This window comes from Lagenorhynchus albirostris, chromosome 12, assembly GCF_949774975.1.
Source record: "Lagenorhynchus albirostris chromosome 12, mLagAlb1.1, whole genome shotgun sequence".
Lineage (NCBI taxonomy): Eukaryota > Metazoa > Chordata > Mammalia > Artiodactyla > Delphinidae > Lagenorhynchus > Lagenorhynchus albirostris.
This window is the reverse complement of record NC_083106.1, coordinates 50,626,242-50,647,990: the sequence shown is the minus strand read 5'-3', so window position 1 is coordinate 50,647,990 and position 21,749 is coordinate 50,626,242. Positions and strand designations below refer to the sequence as shown.

Sequence of the window (21,749 nt, the reverse complement as noted above, 5' to 3'; positions counted from 1 at the left end):
CATGGAAGCTCCATGCCCCTTCCCACATACCCTGCCCTAGGTATTTCTTCCATCTGGATATTCATCTATATCCTTTATCATATTATTTTCATAATAAACTGGTAAATATGTTTCCCTGAATTCTGTGAGCCATTCTAGCAAATTATTGAACCCAAGGAGGGGGATCATGGGAACCACGATTTACAGCCAGTTGGTCAGAAGTATAGGTGACAACCTGGGACTTGTGACTAGCATCTAAAGATGGAGAGCGGGGGAACAGCAGTCTTGTGGGACTGAACCCTTAACCTGAGGTAGATATCCAGGTAGACAGTGTCACCACTGAGTTAAACCACAGGACACTCAGCTGGTGTCACAGCGAATTGCTTGGTGTGGGGAAAAGCCCACAAACTGGTATCAGAAGTGTTGAGAGTGTGGCAGTAGTGTTAGAGTAAAGGAGAAACACATGGGAGAAATACGTTTTTTTCTTTACAGATGTCCAATGCCTTACAAGGTCAAAAAGATACGTTATTTCCTATCATATACTAATGAACTTCAAATACAAACATTTACGAACTCTTAGAAGTTTCTACTCCACTTGGACAAAGGAAGAATACATTTTTATGATGACATTTAGATGTTCTGGTAATCTGCCTCCACTTTCCAAAATCCAGATTTTGTTGGCAAGATTATATATTAAAATTTGCCATTAAAACAAACAAGCTAGGGCTTCCTTGGTGGCGCAGTGGTTAAGAATCCGCCTGCCAATGCAGGGGACACGGGTTCAAACCCTGGTCCGGGAAGATCCTACATGCTGCGGAGCAACTAAGCCCGTGCGCCAGAACTACTGAGCCTGTGCTCTAGAGCCTGCAAGCCACAACTACTGAGCCTGCATGCCACAACTACTGAAGCCCATGTGCCTAGAGCCCATGCTCCGCAACAAGAGAAGCCACCGCAATGAGAAGTCCGTGACCACAACGGAGAGTAGCTCCCGTTCACCGCAACTAGAGAAAGCCCGCGCCCAGCAACGAAGACCCAACACAGCCAAAAATAAATAAATAAAATAAATAAATTTATTAAAAAAACAAACAAGCTAGAAAACATCATGGGAGAATTTTTTTTTTAATTAATCTCAAAGTTTGGCCCCTCTAACTGTAACATCAAACCTACAAATCATAAAAGAAAAAGACTACTAAATCATACCATCAAACACCCAAATAAACCAATGGATAAACAAATGAGTAAATATTTCTATTTTTGCTTGATAAAAACAGCCACAATAGTACAACAAACTGGGGAGAAATATCTGCAACACACATCACAAAGGGCTGATTTCATAATATTTAAACAAAAATAAAGTCCCAAAACCAATTTAAAAGACCAATATAACCCAACAAAAATGAACGACGGTCACAAACAGACACACAAAGAAATATGATTCAAACACACTGAAAGATGTACAGTTTCCCTCTTAAGAGAAATATAAAATTAAACTACACTGAATACAGCCAGCATAGTAAAAATTGATTCAGGCAAGAATCATCAACATATGCTAAAATGAGTGGGTTAAAGACTGTTGGAGAACAGGGTATTCACATAGTGTCCAAGTATCACCCCACAGATTGGAGGAAGACATACTTTTTACAACAGAGAAAAGACTTAACTAAATGATCAACCATAATATATCACCAATATCAGGCAAACTAATATAATGTGCCCCTGATGTGATGCACTAAGAAGGTTATTACATCACCTACGCAGTATTTTTGCCAAAAATATTTGAGAAGAATATAAGCGTGAGTAACCAATAAGACAAATTCAGATTAAGGGATATTCTATAAAATGCCTTGCCTGGACTCTTCAAAAATATCAATGGCTGGGACTTCCCTGGTGGCGCAGTGGTTGGGAGTCTGCCTGCCAATGCAGGGGACACAGGTTCGAGCCCTGGTCCGGGAAGATACCACATGCCACGGAGCAACTGGGCCTGTGAGCCATGGCCGCTGAGCCTGTGCGTCCGGAGCCTGTGCTCCGCAACGGGAGAGGCTGCAACAGTGAGAGGCCCACGTACCGCACACACACACAAAAAATGTTAAAATTACTCTCAAAAATACCCTTAAGCTGGTACCAACTTTAAGTGTCAAATAAACAAGAAACTACTTCATACATGTACTACTTGGTTAGAAAGGTGGGAAAAAACTTTTTGGATTAAAAATCATCATCATAGATCTTGAAATTCAAAGCCTAGCTCTTGTCCACCAAGTCTGGGTAGACAGAACTTCTTCCTAGAAAAATAACATAAAAAATCAAGAAGAAAAACAAGAAAATCCAAGGGCAAAATATGTTCATCACAAAGCTATATTACTGATGTCACTGACAGCGGACAAAGCAATGTAACAAAAAATTCCACTCTAAATAACGAAATCACCAGTTCTTATATTTGTTTTTTAAGACAAAAGGTATATATCTGAGCACTAACCCAAAGAGGATAAAAATAATAAATTTTTGTAAAACATAAATTCTGGAGATAAGGTAAGGCATGTGTTCTTAGATAGTAACAGTGAAAACTCCCCAAAATAAGTTGAGAACAAGGTTTTAGAAGACTACCAAGTTGTAGTTCAGTATTTTATAAATTTCCAATGAGCTCCCTCCAAAATATGTCAGAGAATAGTTATAAAATGTGTCTTAAATAAAATGTAATAAGCCAAATATGATAAACTGATTTCTACACTGTTTTCTATATTTAAATAATGTTGTTGGATAATTACCTCTTCCATATCTTTTAGTGTGCACACATGATATGGCATAGATATTAATGTCTGTTCCTTCCTATCTGCGATATAAAGCCACCACCATTCTTGTTTTTCCTGCAAAGAAAAATAAATATAAATAACCAAAAAGAGTTAGAGAAATACAATTTTGCCTTGTCTCATTTTAGCGGTATGGTTATCCCTTGGTACCTGAGGGGGACTGGTTCCAGACACGCCCCCCCACACCCACAATGTGGACACCAAAATCCATGAATGCTCACATCCTTTATATAAACTGGTGTCATATTTGCATATGATTTGTTTCATCTCTAGATTACTTACAATATCTAATACAACGTAAATGCTATGCCAGTACCCAGCAAATTCAAGTTCTGCCTTTTGGAACTTTCTGGAATGTACCCCCCTAACATTTTCAATCCACAGTTGGTCAAATTCATGGATGCAAAACCTACAGATGCAGAGGGCCAACTGTATTTTCCTTGTTTTATTCGTTGCCGTATCCCCAGTATAGACTCAGTGCCTGGTACAAAATAGATGTCAATAAATATTTACTGAATGAATAAATTGTTCTTAACCATTTGTAGATCCGCTCTCCACAACACTTTTGTATGTAATTTTGGTGTTTCAAATGGCCCCTTAAACGCTATTGATGAACCTCTGTGTTAAAAACCCGATTAATTGTAAATGACAAAAGATATGCTAAAAAAGTATGAACTATTACAATATCATTTAGCAAATAATCTTAGTAATGTTACCTAGTAATAAGCAAAAGCCAGAAAGTAGGAATGGAACGGACTTACAACAATATCAGAAATTAATATATTAAAACACATTACTCATAAGAGAGCATCTCAGATTCTAAGAGCCTGTTGATACCTTTTACTGCACATGATTTTAATAAGCTCAGCATTTTTAGTTGTACTTCATAAAAGATTAGGACCAGAAAAAGAGCTGGGTAAAAAAATTGCCACCAGAATGCACAATGGTAGCAGAGAGCACTGACAGGAGACAAAAATCTATTAAAACAAAAATTAGAAGACTAGTCTGGAAATACAAAACTTCAGTGTGCCCAGCAACTATCACTGTATTACAGCACAGGTCAGTAACTAAACAGTCATCTTCTTCGCATCCACTGTTTAAGAACTGGATAGAGACAATATCTTTCTAAAATGGCTTAAAAAAAAAAAAAAGTTTTGTAGCTAAAAATAAACTCTAGGATATTCCAAATAATCAACCAAAAAAACAATAGACTATTCTAAAGTCTCAATTATCCAAAAGAAGGTTAAAAAAAATAACTTTTACTGAAAATAGTTTCGTAGGAAAAATGTTTGTTTCTAAGCCAAAAACACTTGCACTTTCTATTGCATTTCAATCCTAAGATATTAAAATTTGTTTTATCTTTCTAATAATGCTACACTAAGTTCAGCTAAAAGTTTTTGTTTAAATGCCTTAAACTACAAGGCACTGCAACATTAATAAGCAGAATAACAGATCACAAGTGCATGATTAACCCAACTTCTGCTCAACCCAAGGGTTAAGACTACCACAACAGGTAAATGTGTATATATATGTTCGTCTATGAGTGTTTTGCACACACAAAATGGGTAAAACATAACAGACTCAAAATGGAGTTCAGTTGTACCTCACAGGAGATTGGTTCCAGGACCACGCCACCTCCAGGATACCAAAATTCATAGATGCTCAAGTCTCTTACATAAAGTGTCATGGTACAGTTGGCCCTCTGTATTTGCAGATGCAGAACCCACAGACACCGAGGGCCAACTGTATAAACATCTGGCCTTTGTGAGCCAAAGAGTCTCTGCTGCAACTACTCAACTCTGCCACTGTATTGCAAAAGGAATGAGTATGACTCTGTTCCAATAAAATTTCTTTTACAAAACAGGCCAGGAGGCAGATTTGTCTGTAGGCAGTAGTTTGCCAATGCCTGTTTTAAAGCCATCCAGACCTGATTATTTCACTTCTCTAAACCTCACTTTTTTCTCTGTTAAGTAATGAATGCCTACCTCACACTGTGTTGTGAAGATAAACCGAGATAATACAAATAAAATATCTGTTAAACTGCCTAGGACACAGAGCACAATAAAATTACAGTTACATTTATATAGCCACTATGGAAAACAGTATGGAGGATCCTCAAAAAATTAAAAATACAACTACCATATGATTCAGCAATTTCACTTCTGGCAATTTACCCCAAGAAAACAAAGTTGCTAATTTGAAAAGGTATGTACACAGCAATTCACCTCATCATTATTTACAGTAGTCAAGATATGGTAGCAACTGAAGTATCCATTGATGGATGAATGGACAAAGAAGATGTGGTACATATATACAATGGAATATTACTTAGCCATAAAAAAAGAATCGAAATCTTGACATTTGAAACAATGTGGATGGACCTAGAGGATATCATGTTAAGTGAAGTGAGAGAAAGACAAATACCATATGATCTCACTTATTTGTAGAATCTAAAAAACAAAACAAAATGAAAACAGACTCACAGATATAGAGAACAAACCGGTAGTTGCCAGAGGGGTGGGGGTAGTGGGAGAAATAAGTGAAGGAGATTAAGAAGTACAAACCTCTAGTTATAAAATAAATAAACCATGGGGATGTAATATACAGCATAAGGAATATGATCAATAATATTAGAATAACTCTGTATGGGAACAGATGGTTACTAGACTTATTGTGGTGACCATTTCATAATGAATGCAAATGTCAACTCACTATATGGTATACCTGAAACTAATGTGATGTTGTGTTTCAACTATATATCAATAATAATTTTTAAAGTTATGATTATTAATGAAATGAGGTAAACATCTCTACTATTTAAGTGGTCTGACATTTCATTATCAGAAATATCATTACCAGAACATGTATTGATATGAGAAGCAGAGGGGTATATTCAAAATGTGCATTTATTCTTTATCTCCACTTAGAGAATGCCTGCCACCCTCCACCCCCCACGCACGCTATTTGATTAAAATGAGATTCACTCAAGAATACTATTTATTGGGCTTCCCTGGTGGCGCAGTGGTTGAGAGTCCGCCTGCCGATGCAGGGGACATGGGTTCGTGCCCCGGCCCGGGAAGATCCCACATGCCGCGGAGCGGCTGGGCCCGTGAGCCATGGCCGCTGAGCCTGCGCGTCCAGAGCCTGTGCTCCGCAACGGGAGAGGCCACAACAGTGAGAGGCCCGCGTACCGCAAAAAAAAAAAAGAATACTATTTATTAAGAAGCTAGTGACTATCTGGGACTTCCCTGGTGGCGCAGTGGTTAAGAATCCACCTGCCAGAGCAGGGGACACAGGTTTGAGCCCTGGTCTGGGAAAATCCCACATGCGGTGGAGCAACTAAGCCCGTGTGCCACAACTACTGAGCCTACACTCTAGAGCCTGCGAGCCACAACTACTGAGGCCCACGTGTCTAAAGCTCGTTCTCCGCATCAAGGGAAGCCACAGCAATGAGAAGCCCACGCAACTCAACAGAGAGTAGTCCCTGCTCGCCGCAACTAGAGAAAGCCCGCGTACAGCAACAAAGACCCAATGCAGCCTAAATAAATAAATAAATAAAAGAAAATTTAAAAAAAAAAAGAGCAGATTTGTTGTGTAAAAAAAAAAAAAGAAGCTAATGACTATCAATCTATGGCACTGCACCTACACTCTCTTGATGCACATGGTGAAAGTGGAAAAGATGTTCTACCATGAGTTATTTGCACTTTAAACAAAACTGTTTCTGTTGTGTGAGATTCCCAACCATTCTTAACTTATTAAACATATGAGCTGCAATTAACATGTAAATCAATTATTAACATAAAACTTTAAGTAATTTAAGTGGGTAGTATGGTGGTTAGGTAGGTACATGGGAAGGTAGGCAGGTAGATGTTAGGAAAATCCTAAATAAAGTTTATCTGATAAATGAAACTTTGAGATATTTACCATGTAGATGAAATTACAAGAAGGCATTTTCACTGCTAAAATGTTCTAAGGGAGTAAATGAATGCTTTGCTTATTAACTAAGCATGGTCTAAAATGAAGCTGTCTATTATAAGGGTACAAATTATGCAGCTTACAGCATCCCATGGTACCTTTTTTTTTTGCGGTACGCGGGCCTCTCACTGTTGTGGCCTCTCCCGTTGCGGAGCACAGGCTCCGGACGCGCAGGCTCAGCGGCCATGGCTCACGGGCCCAGCCGCTCCGCGGCATGTGGTATCTTCCCAGACTGGGGCACGAACCCGTGTCCCCAGCATCGGCAGGCAGACTCTCAACCACTGTGCCACCAGGGAAGCCCCCATGGTACTTTTAAAACCAATCAATGAGTGGAATTTATTCGCTTGATTTCAGGAGCTTTGGTGTTGGCAGACTACACTGCAATGGGCAAAATGCCCCTAACAGATGGGCTATAGCTCAGGACATGCCAGAAGATCAGTGCACACAGTAAGATGGAATCCTGGGCTGACTTCTCTCCAAGTCAAAACAAAAGTCTGTGCAGAGCCACTCATTTATTATTAGGAGAGCCAAATCACTTAGGAATTTGCCTTCAGCAGCCCCCAACAACTAGAGATTGATGTTCTAGAGCAGAAAGCAGATTTATACATGAAATCACCTGCCAAACATGAGTGGTAAGCACAAGGTTCTGTGGCAAAGCTGCAAGGCAGTCTACAGAACAGCTTCGCTAAACTAAGAGGCAACCAGTCCTTGATCTCTAGCCACAGACAAAATCATCCACAAATGCAATACATCAAGCAGATCCCAAATTCATCTGAAAGACAAACAACATAGCGTATCAAAGAGATCAAAAGTTGAACAGGCCACAGTCACAACATAAACAAGCACAAGGGAACAAACAGCACTGCCATGATCTGTGCTGAGCTTGGGGCTCGGCTCCTACTGAACTTAGTGGGTCCCTCAGCCATGGGCTTGCCTCTTCCCATGGACCAGGGCAATTATCGGAGCAAGTCTAGTGGCTACAGGTGGCCAGTAGAGAACCCTCAGAGAAAAACCATGGGGAAAATTTAAGAACATTTTCATCCTATTTAAAACATGACAGAATTGTGAGATTCATAACAGCCATACAGTCATAGGCAAAATATGCATTTGTCCAACTAGGACTGCCTGAACTGCTAATGAAAAATCATCATTAAGCACAACTCTCAGTAATCTGGGCGCAGAAAAGACAGAAGTACTTAAAAAGTTAACAACCCTCCTTTTAAACAACACATTCACTAAAAATGATTTACGTTGAAATATAGCCTTCAAAAATGTGGTCTATCAAGAATAGACCACATTCAGCACATTTGAGCCAATACACACCACAGAGAGATAAAAAGCAAATAAGAAATATCTGCAGAGAATAAGGAAAACACTAGGCTGTGTATAACTCACCTCAGGAAAGTAAAGACTATAAACAGGATGTGTTATCTTTGATTTGGTTTCCAGCAGAGCTCGCTCCTTTCGCTGTATACTTTGTTGTAATTCTTGCCACTCCTGTAAAGTGAAAATTAAATCTTTGAAATCAAGCATGTTTTCAATCATTTTGAGGGGTGTCCGTCTTCTTCCCGATGTTATTCCTGACAATGCTAACTATTACTGAGTTCAGACCCACAAATCTGATCATTTCCCTGCCCCAGACTTACAATGCTTCTTTTCATAAATCAACTCTAACCCGTCTAGTATGAACTACACAGCCAATCATGACCTGATCTGGACCTGTCTCTCCAGTCTCCTGTCACTGTTTTCCTCCCTGCACTTTTTCTTCTAGTCATTTCCAACCACCTAGCCTTCTCTGACCTCACCAGCTATTTCACTCCTCCTAAACCCTGTTTAGATTTTTGTTTTCTTTTTTCTCTACCTGTTAAATTCCTACTCATTATTCTTTCAGGAGCAGCTAAAGTCTAAAGTATGAGTTCCTGAGTCCCACAAATCGTCCTCTACCCCAGAGCTGAGTTGATCACTCCTTCCTTTGTGGCATCACTGCCCCTTGCACAACGTGCATAGTCTCTTTGGTACTATAATGCTTACTTACAAGTCTGCCTTCTCCATCAGGCTACTATCATTCAAGGGCAGAAACTATTGCACATTTGGTTTTGCATTCCTATCATCTAACACAGTGCTTGCAGTGTGACAGATAATGAGTAATTATTTGTTATTTGTATAATTATTTGTCAATTGAATGAACGTATTTTTTGGTCATCTGAAGAAACTAGTTTATCAAAACCCTACTAACCTAGTCACCTCTACTAACCCTAATACAGTCAGAAAGAAATATGTCAACTCTTTCTCAAAACAAGGGTGGGGGAATAATTTCTTTGATAGGTTTTAATTTCCTGGCAATCAACTTAATTATCAAAGTACAAAAACACTCAAGGGCCAGCAACTGCTAAAAACAGTCATCCTTATTTTTCTCCCACCATTCCCAAGGGCAAGTACATTATTTCTGTATACCTTTATCCTTTGCCCTTTTACTTTTTCCTTTTTTTGGCCTCTGCTTTTGCTTCAGAGGCTGTTCAGGGAATCTCTTTTAAATTCCTAAACCATAAGGGTTACTTTTAGATCAATGGCCCAGTCAAGAACACCACAAACATAAAGAAAATGGCTGATCAGGTTACAGTTAATTTACAGTTAGCCTCTAAGGACCATTATTTGTCCACCAAATATTCTTTTCTACAGCTTTCTCATAAATCATGTGCAACTTAATGCCATGCCACGAGATTTTTTTCTATTCCCTTTACCCTCACAATCTTAATTCCTTAGTGACAGCCCTTTCCTTAATGTCTTATATACCTCTTGAAACGAGGTGGCATTCCGTAAATGTTAGCTTTTACCTTAACCAACTTCTTGGCGTTACAGCCCACAGTAATGTTTCTTCACCCTAAACATTTCCTGGAACTTTTGAGATCCTCTTCCAAGTAACTGCTACCTATTTCATAATCCACCTTTCCTTACTCATATTTCCAGATAACACAGAAAATTGCCTTAAGAGAACAAACTGACTTCACCTCAGACCCAGGTCCTATCCCATCTAACAATTTAAGATTTAAGAAAATTAGGATTTCCAATCTTGTTAGAAATAATTTTTCTTTATAATTACAACTACCATCCCTCAAAAACATTCTGTAAAAGTAATATAAGATTATAAAATATACTGGTATTGCTTAAGACAAGCAAAAAAAGTAAGCAAGCAAAGGAAAAACAACAACAGAAACCAAAACTATCATCAGAGGTATAATTCCAATTATTTAAACTTATAAGTCTTACTGCTTCATCATCCTTGTTTTGTTTTTCATCTTGCTCTCTATCAGAGTCTCTGTCACTACCATCATCTTTTTCACTTTGAGAGTCTCTATTGGTTTCTTCTTCCTCAGAGTCACTGCCTTTGTCAGAAACTTCTTCTTCATCTTCCTTTACTGCAGCTTCCTAAAAGGAAAAAGCAACCACAAAAGCTCTGAATATCTCAATGAATATACCATTCTGAGTCCCTGAAACTAATTTACTGTCATTATAATTAAACTGGCTCAAGATTACAATTTCACTATTCGTGCAGAATTTTAGAGAACTACAAACATTTTTATGTATAAATATGTGGGAGTCAGACTGAAGACTTTTAACATTTGGCTTATTTGTCTTTTTGTCAGTTATTTTATTCAGTCTTCATAGTTTGTAAAACAAAAATATTTTATTTCTATTCACAAAATATACTACCACAATGGCTAAGATGGCTCATCTTTCACAAACACCAATTATACAATATATTTTATTTGAGAAGGAGAAATGAGAAGTTTATAGTACTGCTTTGGGAATTTAATATCATCTTCAATAAGGAGTATAATGCAGTAAGGAAAGTCACTGTCCCAGACAAAATCCATTTCAAGAAGCAAGAAAAAGAATAGCAAATTAAATGCAAAGAAAGTAGTAGTGAATAATACAGATCAGAAATCAATTAAAGAGAAAACAGATATGCAAAAGGGAAACCCAAACAAAACCAAACATTGGTTCTTTAAAAAGATTAATAAAATTGATAAATTTTATTAGGCAAGACTGATCAAAGAAAAAAAGAGACAATACAGATTACCAATATTAGGAATAAAAGAGACATAACTACAGATCCAAAAGACATTAAAAATAAGGATATTATCAAATTTGTCAATAAATTTGACAACTTAGAGGAAATGGACAAAGTCCTTGAAAAACACAATTTACTAAAACTGATATAAGAAAAAAAGTGGAATATGTTAAATAAATGGACACTACAATTAAATCCTTTTTCAAACTCCAAGCCCATATGGCTTCTCTAGGTAATTCTTCCAAATAAGAAACAACCCAATCTTATACACCCTTCCAGGAAAAAAAGAGAATAATCCCTAACTTGTTTAATGAGGCCAGCATAAACGTGATCCAAAACCTCACAAGAATATTACAAGAAAGAAGAATGACAAATCAATATTCTCTCATAAAAACAGATGCAGGAATCCTAAACAAAATATTACTAAATCCAGATAAATATTTAAAAAATACTATGTTATGAGCAAATGAGATTTGTTCCAGGAATACAAGGACAGTTTAAATTTTTTTAATTCATCAGTATAATTAGTCACATTAACAGAAAGGAGAAAAATCATACAATCATCTCATGATAAAAAACCAAACTGGGAATAGAGGGAACACCTCCTTAACCTGATAGAGAATATCTATAAAAACCCTATACCTAACGTCATACTTAGTGGTGAAATAATGTTTGCTTTCTCCATGAGATCAACAATAAGAAACGGGTGACTGCCATCTTCACTTCTACTTCTAATCAACATTACATTGAAAGTTCTAGCCAGTACAGTAAGGCAGAAAGGAAGAAACCACATAAAGATTAAAGTAAAGCTGTCTTTATTCCCAGATGGCATGATTGTGTATGTAGAAAATCTTTTTCTTTAAATATCTACAAATAGTTAGAATTACTGTCAATTCATCAAGAATCCTTTATATAAGGTAATATTTAGAAGGCAACTACACTTCTATACACCAGCAATAAACACTGAAGAATGAATTTTTTTAATGTTATTTGCAATAGCACTAGAAAGGATCAAACACACAGGAGTAAATCTAATGAAAGATGTGTCATATCCTCTGCCAATGGAAATCACAAAACACCGCTGAGAAAAATTAAGGAAGATCCAGTTAATAAAGATAAAGCATAATTATGAATAAAAAGAGTCAATACTGTTAACCTGTGAATTCTTCCCATACTGAACCACAGAGTAAACACAATACCAATCTGAATTCCAGCAGCTTTTTTTGGGTGGAAATTCTCAAGCTTATTCTAAAATTTTAGCTGGAAATGCAAAGGACCTAAAATAGTCAAGACAATTTTGAAGAAGTAAAATAAGAGTTTGAGGACTTACATGACCATATTTTAAGAGTTAAAATAAAGCCACAATAATTAAGACAGTGTGGTACTGGCACAAAAAGAGACAAATAATCAGTGGAATGGACTAGAAAGTCCATAAACAGATTTGCACATATACACTTAATGGCAACTTTTTTACAACAAATCACTATTGCAATTCAGAGAGGAAAGAATGATCCTTCCAATAAATGGTGCAAAAATAAGTGGTCCATAATCCCAATCTCACACTATTCACAAAAATTTAAGATATAACACAGAGCTAAATTTAACAAGTAAAATAATAATACTCATAGAAGAAAACAAAAATATCTTCCGTTCCTTGTGTCCTTGGGATAGGCAAAGATGTCTCTAATAGGACACAAAAGCACTAACCATAAAGACTGATGAAACAGACTTTATTAAAATTAAGAACCATCAAAAGCTCCATTAAGAGAGCTAAAAGGGACTCATATACAGGATACATAAAGGAATCCTACAAATCCATAAGAAGAAAAACCCCAAAATAAAAGAGGATATCCAAATGGCCAGTATGTACATGAAAAGGTGCTCAATATCATTAGTCATCAGGTAAATAAAACCACACACAGGAAACACACATACACACACACACACACACACACACACACATACCACCACAAATCCATCACAGTGGCCAAAATAAAAAAGAACGGTAAAACCAAGTATTGGTGAGGGTGGAACGGGACTCATATTTTGCTGGTAGGACCAAAAAATGGTACAACTTAAGAAAATGGGCTCTTTCAACAAGTTAAACACACACCTATTTTACGACCCAGCAATTCCACTGCTAGGTACATACCCAAGAAAAATGAATGTCCACAAAATGACATGTACAAAAGCAGAACATCTTTATTCAGAATAGGCAAAAACTAGAAAAACCCATAATGTCCACCAATCACAGAACAGATAAATTGTGGTATATTCATATAATGGAATCTCTCTCTCTCTCTCTCTCTCACACACACACACACACACACACACACACACACACACACACACACACACACACACACACACACACACACACACACACACACAGAGCTGCTGCTACACACTGTACAGATGAATGTCAAAGACACTATGTTGAATGAAAGCAGCCAAACAATTCCACTTACAGGAATTTTAAGAACAGGCAAAACTAATCTATGGTCCTAACAGTCAGAATAGTGGGGAAGGCCGTGGGGGTGGATGGAGGGGTTACTGACTGAGAAGGGTACAAGAGAGCCTTTTAGGGTGCTGGTAAGGTTTTATATCTTGATCTGGGTATCATGGGTACACACAATTGTAAAACTTCAGGAGCTGTACACATAAGATTTGAACATTTTAGGGGCTTCCCTGGTGGCGCAGTGGTTGACAGGGGACACGGGTTCGTGCCCCAGTCTGGGAAGATCCCACATGCCGCGGAGCGGCTGGGCCCGTGAACCATGGCCGCTGAGCCTGCGCGTCCGGAGCCTGTGCTCCGCAACGGGAGAGGCCACAACAGTGAGAGGCCCACGTACCGGGCAAAAAAAAAAAAAAAAAAGATTTGAACATTTTAGTGTATGTTAGACCTCAAAAAAGATGATAATAACAATAATCTTTACATAAGATAATAAACTTACACTCCCAACGACTCCATTAGCCTGCTTTTGTTTCTGTTGCTTTGGTTGTGATAAGGGCACAGGTGTAGGTTTTTTTTTTAAAGGTTTCTTTTTTTTTGATTTAGCAGTTTTCTTGGGTCCTTTACTCTTCTGTTGCCATCCTCCTTTTGTTCTGTTCTTGTTAGTATCACCCTGCTGTAAATCACAACACACATGCACACTCAGAAGTTGTAGCACTAGTTTCATTTGGAAGTCATAGTAAATTTTAGATGGAAATGACTAAACTAATAAATGTTGTAGTAAAGTGAATTACTCTCCCACAGCAATATAAATCAATCAGAGAACTAAACAAAACAGTTATTTCACCATGAAAGATAGATAGGAAAACTGAAGTTTTTACCCCATCTTCTGCTGGCTGTTCCTCTGCAGCACAGATGGACTGCTCCTTTTCAAATACTTCCTACAGGTAGCGAGAAGAAAAATATAAAGTCTGTCAACCTATATTTACCTTTCTGATAAAGCAATCTTTCAATATATGTTATCAGTAAGTTTTTTAAGTGCTGACAATTGCAGGGGGTGGGGACAAAACCATGGATAGACAGGAGACTCGAAGCAATTACTAAATGATGTATGTGTGCAAATTTAGCAATCACTAAATGATGCTTTAGAAGTTACCTTCTGAAATATCTCACATCTGTCTTGAATATATTTTGAGAAGTACATTCTACTTAAATTTATAAATGCAATGCCTTAAAATATGTAAACTCATAAGTCAGTCATATTTCATAATTTAAATTTTTATTTTTATTCTAATAGTAATAAGACATGACTATTTTAAAGTTATGAGAATTTGAATATATTACATTATTCTCTAACATTAAAACTTCACGAGACCAATATTAGTTTATTTATGATTTTAAGTGATATTGTTGATATAACTGATATAACTTAGATATAACTAAGAAGTGGAACACCAAATCTACATATCCTAAAGACATACCCACCCACCAAATAATCCATTTAGAATCAGTGCAGAAGCTATAAATTTAGGATTTGAAATCCAGTAAGAATTTAGCAAGAATCTATACTAGACGATGACAAGTGATATGGGTTGTGTTTCATAAACTCCCTAGAATTATTAAAACTAACAAGTGAAAACAATAACTGTTGGGCTCAAACTGTTGGCCTAATGCATCAGTCAGCAAACTATGGCTCACTGTCTGCTTTTTAAACAAAGTTTTATTAGAACACAACTATGCCCATTTGTGACTTCAGCAGTTGCTACAGAGACTGTATGGCCTGTAAAAACCAAACATATCAATTTTTTAAAATTAATTAATTTATTTTTGGCGCGTTGGGTCTTCGTTGCTATGCGCAGGCTTCCTCTAGATGCGGTGGGTGGGGGCTACTCTTTGTTTTGGTGCGCGGGCTTCTCATTGCTGTGGCTTCTTTTGTTATGGACCATGGGTTCGAGGCACGCGGGCTTCAGTAGTTGTGGCTCGCGGGCTCTAGAGAGCAGGCTCAGTAGTTGTGGCTCATGGGCTTATTTGCTTCGCAGCATGTGGGATCTTCCTGGACCAGGGCTCGAACCCATTTCCCCTGCATTACCAGGTGGATTCTTAACCACTGCGCCACCAGGGAAGTCCTGAACATATTATTTAATAACTGGACCTTTATGGAAAAAGTCTGCCAGCCTCTAGCCTAATTCTATTATCTCTACTTCATTTCTTCACTTATTAGTTGGGTTCTAATGCTTAATTATGCTGAGATACAACTGATGCAAGAACTGAAAGATAAATAAATACTTGATTCTTTCCCTTCCTCCAGGGCACTTTTGCTTTTTCTTTTACTAATTACCTGAGAAGTGTCAACAGCCCAAGGCCAATTTTGTGCTCATTTCTCAGGCTGGTAATTTCAAAACCTGTAGGCAGTGTAAGTCTAGATTCTAAACCCAATCCTGGCCACTGGCTTAGAGCTTCCTCTTCTCCCAGGAGGCACCTCTCATCCAGAGTCCATGATACAAGTGCTTCCTTACCACTTGCTACCATAAAATCAGTATCTTTGATTTGATATGTCCTACTACAAAATATGCTTTTCCTACCAGAGGTTCTAGACATGGGTTTTAAAGGTAGCATAGGTGGGCTTCCCTGGTGGCACAGTGGTTGAGAGTCCACCTGCCGATGCAGGGGACACAGGTTCGTGACCCGGTCCGGGAGGATCCCACATGCCGCGGAGTGGCCGGGCCCGTGAGCCATGGCCGCTGGGCCTGCGCGTCCAGAGCCTGTGCTCCAGCAGCGGGAGAGGCCACAGCGGTGAGAGGCCCGCGTACGGGAAAAAAAAAAAAAGAAAGCTGGAGTAGCAATACTCATATCAGATAAAATAGACTTTAAAATAAACAATGTTACAAGAGACAAGGAAGGACACTACATAATGATCAAGGGATCAATCCAAGAAGAAGATATAACAATTATAATTATATATGCATCCAACACAGGAGCACCTCAATACATAAGGCAACTGCTAACAGCTATAAAAGAGGAAATCGACAGTAACAGTGGGGGACTTTAACACCTCACTTACACCAATGGACAGATCATCCAAACAGAAAATTAATAAGGAAACACAAGCTTTAAATGACACAATAGACCAGATAGATTTAATTGATATTTATAGGACATTCTATCCAAAAACAGCAGATTACACTTTCTTCTCAAGTGCACACGGAACATTCTCCAGGATAGATCACATCCTGGGTCATAAATCAAGCCTCAGGAAATTTAAGAAAATTGAAATCATATCAAGCATCTTTTCTGACCACAATGCTTTGAGATTAGAAATCCATAACGGAAAAAAACGGAAAAAACACAAACAGGTAGAGGTTAAACAATACATTACTAAATAACCAAGAGATCACCGAAGAAATCAAAGAGGAAATCAAAAAATACCTAGAGACAAATGAAAATGAAAACATGATGATCCAAAACCTATGGGACGCAGCAAAAGCAGTTCTAAGAGAGAAGTTTATAGCTATACAAGCCTACCTCAAGAAACAAGAAAAATCTCAAATAAACAATCTAACCTTACACCTAAAGGAACTAGAGAAAGAAGAACAAAGAAAACCCAAAGTTAGTAGAAGGAAAGAAATCATAAAGATCGGAGCAGAAATAACTGAAATAGAAACAAAGAAAACAATAGCAAAGATCAACAAAACTAAAAGCTGGTTCTTTGAGAAAGTAAACAAAATTGATAAACCATTAGCCAGACTCATCAAGAAAAAGAGGGAGAGGACTCAAATCAGTAAAATTACAAATGAAAAAGGAGAAGTTACAACGGACACCACATAAATACAAAGCATCCTAAGAAACTACTACAAGCAACTCTATGCCAATAAAATGGACAACCTGGAAGAAATGGACAAATTCTTAGAAAGGTATAACCTTCCAAGACTGAACCAGGAAGAAATAGAAAATATGAACATACCAATCATAAGTAATGAAATGGAAACTGTGATTAAAATCTTCCAACAAACAGAAGTCCAGGACCAGATGGCTTCACAGGTGAATTCTATTAAACATTTAGTTAGAGAACAGCTAAACACCCATCCTTCTCAAACTTCCAAAAAATTGCAGAGGAAGGAACCATTCCCAAACTCATTCTATGAGGCCACCATCACCCTGATACCAAAACCAGACAAAGATACTACAAAAAAAGAAAATTACAGACCAGTATAAGTGATGAATATAGATGTAAAAATCCTCAACAAAATACTGGCAAACAGAATCCAACAACACATTAAAAGGATCATACACCATGATCAAGCGGGATTTATCCCAGGGATGCAAGGATTCTTCAATATATGCAAATCAATGTGATACATCATATTAACAAACTGAAGAATAAAAACCATATGATCATCTCAATAGATGCAGAAAAAGCTTTTGACAAAATTCAACACCCATTTATGATAAAAACCCTCCAGAAAGTGGGCATAGAGGGAACCTACCTCAACATAATAAAGGCCATATACGACAAACCCACAGCAAACATCATTCTCAATGCTGAAAAACTGAAAGCATTTCCTCTAAGATCATGAACGAGACAAGGATGTCCACTCTCACCACTATTATTCAAAACAGTTTTGGAAGTCCTAGCCACGGCAATCAGAGAAGAAAAAGGAATAAAAGGAATACAAATGGGAAAAGAAGAAGTAAAACTGTCACTATTTGCAGATGACATGATACTATACATAGAGAATCCTAAAGATGCCACCAGAAAACTGCTAGAGCTAATCAATGAATTTGGTAAAGCTGCAGGATACAAAATTAATGCACAGAAATCTCTTGCATTCCTATACACTAATAACAAAAGATCAGAAAGAGAAATTAAGGAAACAATCCCATTCACCACTGCAACAAAAAGAATAAAATACCTAGGAATAAACCTACCTAGGGAGACAAAAGACCTGTACCTGTACTCAGAAAACTATAAGACACTGATGAAAGAAATCAAAGATGACACAATCAGATGGAGAGAGATACCATGTTCTTGGATTGGAAGAATCAATATTGTGAAAATGACTATACTCCCCAAAGCAATCTACAGATTCAATGTAATCCCTATTAAATTACCAGTGACATTTTTTACAGAACTAGAACAAAAAATCTTAAAATTTGTATGGAGACACAAAAGACCCCAAATAGCCAGAGCAGTCTTGAGGGAAAAAAACGGAGCTGGAGGATTCAGACTCCCTGACTTCAGACTATACTACAAAGCTACAGTAATCAAGACAATATGGTACTGGCACAAAAACAGAAATATATATCAATGGAACAGGATAGAAAGCCCAGAGATAAACCCACGCACCTATAGTCAACTGATCTATGACAAATGAGGCAAGGATATACAATGGAGAAAAGACAGTCTCTTCAATAAGTGGTGCCGGGAAAACTGGACAGCTACACATAAAAGAATGAAATTAGAACACTCCCTAACACCATACACAAAAATAAACTCAAAATCGATTCGAGACCTAAATGTAAGACCGGACACTATAAAACTCTTAGAGGAAAACATAGGAAGAACACTCTGACATAAATCACAGCAAGATCTTTTCTAATTCACCTCCTAGAGTAATGGAAATAAAAACAAAAATAAACAAATGGGACCTAGTGAAACTTAAAAGCTTTTGCAAAGCAAAGGAAACAACAAACAAGACAAAAAGACAACCCTCAGAATGGGAGAAAATATTTGCAAATGAATCAATGGACAAAGGATTAATCTCCAAAATATATAAACAGCTCATGCAGCTCAATATTAAAAAACAAACAACCCAATCAAAAAATGTGCAGGCGCTTCCCTGGTAGCACAGTGGTTGAGAGTCCGCCTGCTGATGCAGGGGACACGGGTTCATGCCCCGATCCGGGAAGATCCCACATGCCGCGGAGCGGCTAGGCCCGTGAGCCATGGTCGCTAAGCCTGCGCATCTGGAGCCTGTGCTCCGCAACAGGAGAGGCCACAACAGTGAGAGGCCCACGTACCGCCAAAAAAAAAGGGCAGAAGACCTAAACAGACATTTCTCCAAAGAAAACATACAGATGGCCAAGAAGCACATTAAAACATGCTCAACATCATTAGAGAAATGCAAATCAAAACTACAGTGAGGTATTACCTCACACCAGTAAGAATGGGCATTATCAGAAAATCTACAAACAACAAATGCTGGAGAGGGTGTTGAGAAAAGGGAACCCTCTTGTACTCTTGGTGGGAGTGTAAATTGATACAGCCACTATGGAGAACAGTATGGAGGTTCCTTAAAAAACTAAAAATAGAATCACCATATGACCCAGCAATCCCACCACTGGGCATATACCCAGAGAAAACCATAATTCAAAAAGACACATCCACCCCAATGTTCACTGCAGCACTATTTACAATAGCCACATGGAAGCAACCTAAATGCCCATCGACAGATGAATGGATAAGGAAGATGTAGTACATATATACAATGGAATATTACTCAGCCATAAAAAGGAACGAAATTGGGTCATTTTTGAGACGTGGATGGATCTAGAGAGTGTCATACAGAGTGAAGTAAGTCAGAAAGAGAAAAACAAATATCGTATATTAACGCATATATGTGGAAACTAGAATAATGGTACAGATGAACTGGTTTGCAGGACAGAAACAGAGACACGGATGTAGAGAACAAACGTATGGACACCAAGTGGGGGAAAGTGGTGGGGGGGGGTGCTGGTGGTGGTGGGATGAACTGGGAGATCGGGATTCACATATATACACTAATATGTATAAAACAGATAACTAACAAGAACCTGCTGTATAAAAAAATAAAATTCAAAAAAAAGGAGGTAATGAAATTCTCAACAATAATCAATAATTAATCTCTGTATAACACTTTACAATTTAAGAATGATACACACACACGACCTTGTAATTATAATATTTTATAGGGAATTAACAAATCATCAGAGGAAGAATTAATGTATTTTTCAACTGTGTGTGTGTGAAAAACTAATGTGAAAACTATAAAAATTAATTTAAAATTTCAAAACAGCTAACAGAACCTGCAAAATTACATTTGCAAATCTACAACAGTTTTGACTTTGAGAATGTATAACTTAGAGTGAGAGAATATAAAAGACTTAACACATAACTCTTAAAGCATAAAACTACAGACTACTTACTGCCATTGTTTGCCTTGTCAATTTAACCAACACTGTAACTAAGGATCCTACTGTGATGTTGTTGCTATCTTCATCATCCAATACTATAAGATAAAAGAAAAACAAATAAATAAAAATCAAGCTCTATGTCAAGGCAAACAGCAAAACAACTTATTCAAATCAATCTGGTATTTCAGTATTTCAAACATACAGAGTTTTAAACCTACTAAATAAAAAATAATTTATTGACTATGTACTCTGTAAAAAGCTCTCTAGTAGATGCCTTCAACAATGTACCCATTTAATCCTTAAATCAGCTCTATGAAGCATTATTATTATTTCTTTAAAGAAGATACTGAGGTTCAGAAATAAAGTAAAATGCCCAAGATCACAAAATGGCTATATCGACACTGCCAAGTTTCAAACCCAAGCCTTTTAAAACAGAGTATGTTAGGACTACAACAGCTTTCTCTCACAGTGATATAAAAATAGGATTCTGTCACTCTATTAAATTGTGCAAACTTTATACTCACAAGATCTTACCTATATGAACAAATGCGTGCCTGTAAGAATAAAATAATTAAAACTAGTATTCTGAGCAACAGCAAAGATATTTTAAGGCAAGAACTTGAAAATATTGTTTATATTAAAAAACACTTTAAAAACATTTTTTGCAATTGTTTAATTTTTTAAAACCACATTTGCCACACACAACCCCAAAAGTCTAACAATAAAATAAACTTAACTACAAGCCCTTTAAAAACAGAAACCATTCCTAACACATCCTTGTATTCTTGGTCCCACAAGAATGTTTTCACAATGGCAACTTAGCAAATGTCAAAGCTCAGAACAATGTCACAATGAAGGAATGGAGCAGAATAATCTCTAATTCTGTCACCATACTAAGATACTATATTCGGCTCTAAAATGGGAACTCACAGGACAATTATGTAGGTAGAAAAATAATCTCTATTTTTTTTCACTCCAAGCAGACAAAGACAGAAGTAAGTCAAGAAAAACACACGAAATGTGGCACAGAGCATGGTGATTTTCAAGATTTAATTAATATAAACAAATTAGGTTTTTTAAAAATTAATTTTAGAACTAAGCAGGTATCTTATACTAACAATAGATATATTTCAAATATCCTTCATTACATCTAGAAATCTCTTTCATTCTTTGAAAAGTTAAGATCTTCTTGAAAGCTGAACTACAGAACAGAAGCATCCTCAAACCTAAGCCCATTAGGAGGATAATAAAAGTAGGGTTCTCAAAACTAATAAGTATACAACATCTTCCATCACAG

The 21,749-nt window shown here is 37.3% G+C and overlaps 1 protein-coding gene across 4 annotated transcripts in view; it reads right to left on the bottom strand.

The window, feature by feature from the left end:
* SEC63 (SEC63 homolog, protein translocation regulator) overlaps positions 1–21,749 on the bottom strand; it is a 69,642-nt gene that overhangs the window by 5,673 nt on the left and 42,220 nt on the right. Inside the window, exons 14-20 of one of the 4 annotated variants that reach the window (XM_060167640.1) lie at positions 20,465–20,547; positions 14,164–14,223; positions 13,785–13,958; positions 10,026–10,184; positions 8,154–8,255; positions 2,742–2,840; positions 1,832–2,258 (exon numbers count right to left, since the gene is read on the bottom strand). In XM_060167640.1, the coding sequence (XP_060023623.1) occupies positions 2,211–2,258; positions 2,742–2,840; positions 8,154–8,255; positions 10,026–10,184; positions 13,785–13,958; positions 14,164–14,223; positions 20,465–20,547 (725 nt within the window). In that variant the 3' untranslated portion in view covers positions 1,832–2,210. Of the gene's footprint in view, positions 1–1,831; positions 2,259–2,741; positions 2,841–6,994; positions 7,531–8,153; positions 8,256–10,025; positions 10,185–13,784; positions 13,959–14,163; positions 14,224–20,464; positions 20,548–21,749 lie in introns of those variants that run through there. The other 3 variants (XM_060167638.1, XM_060167641.1, XM_060167639.1) reach the window with 3 other exon arrangements.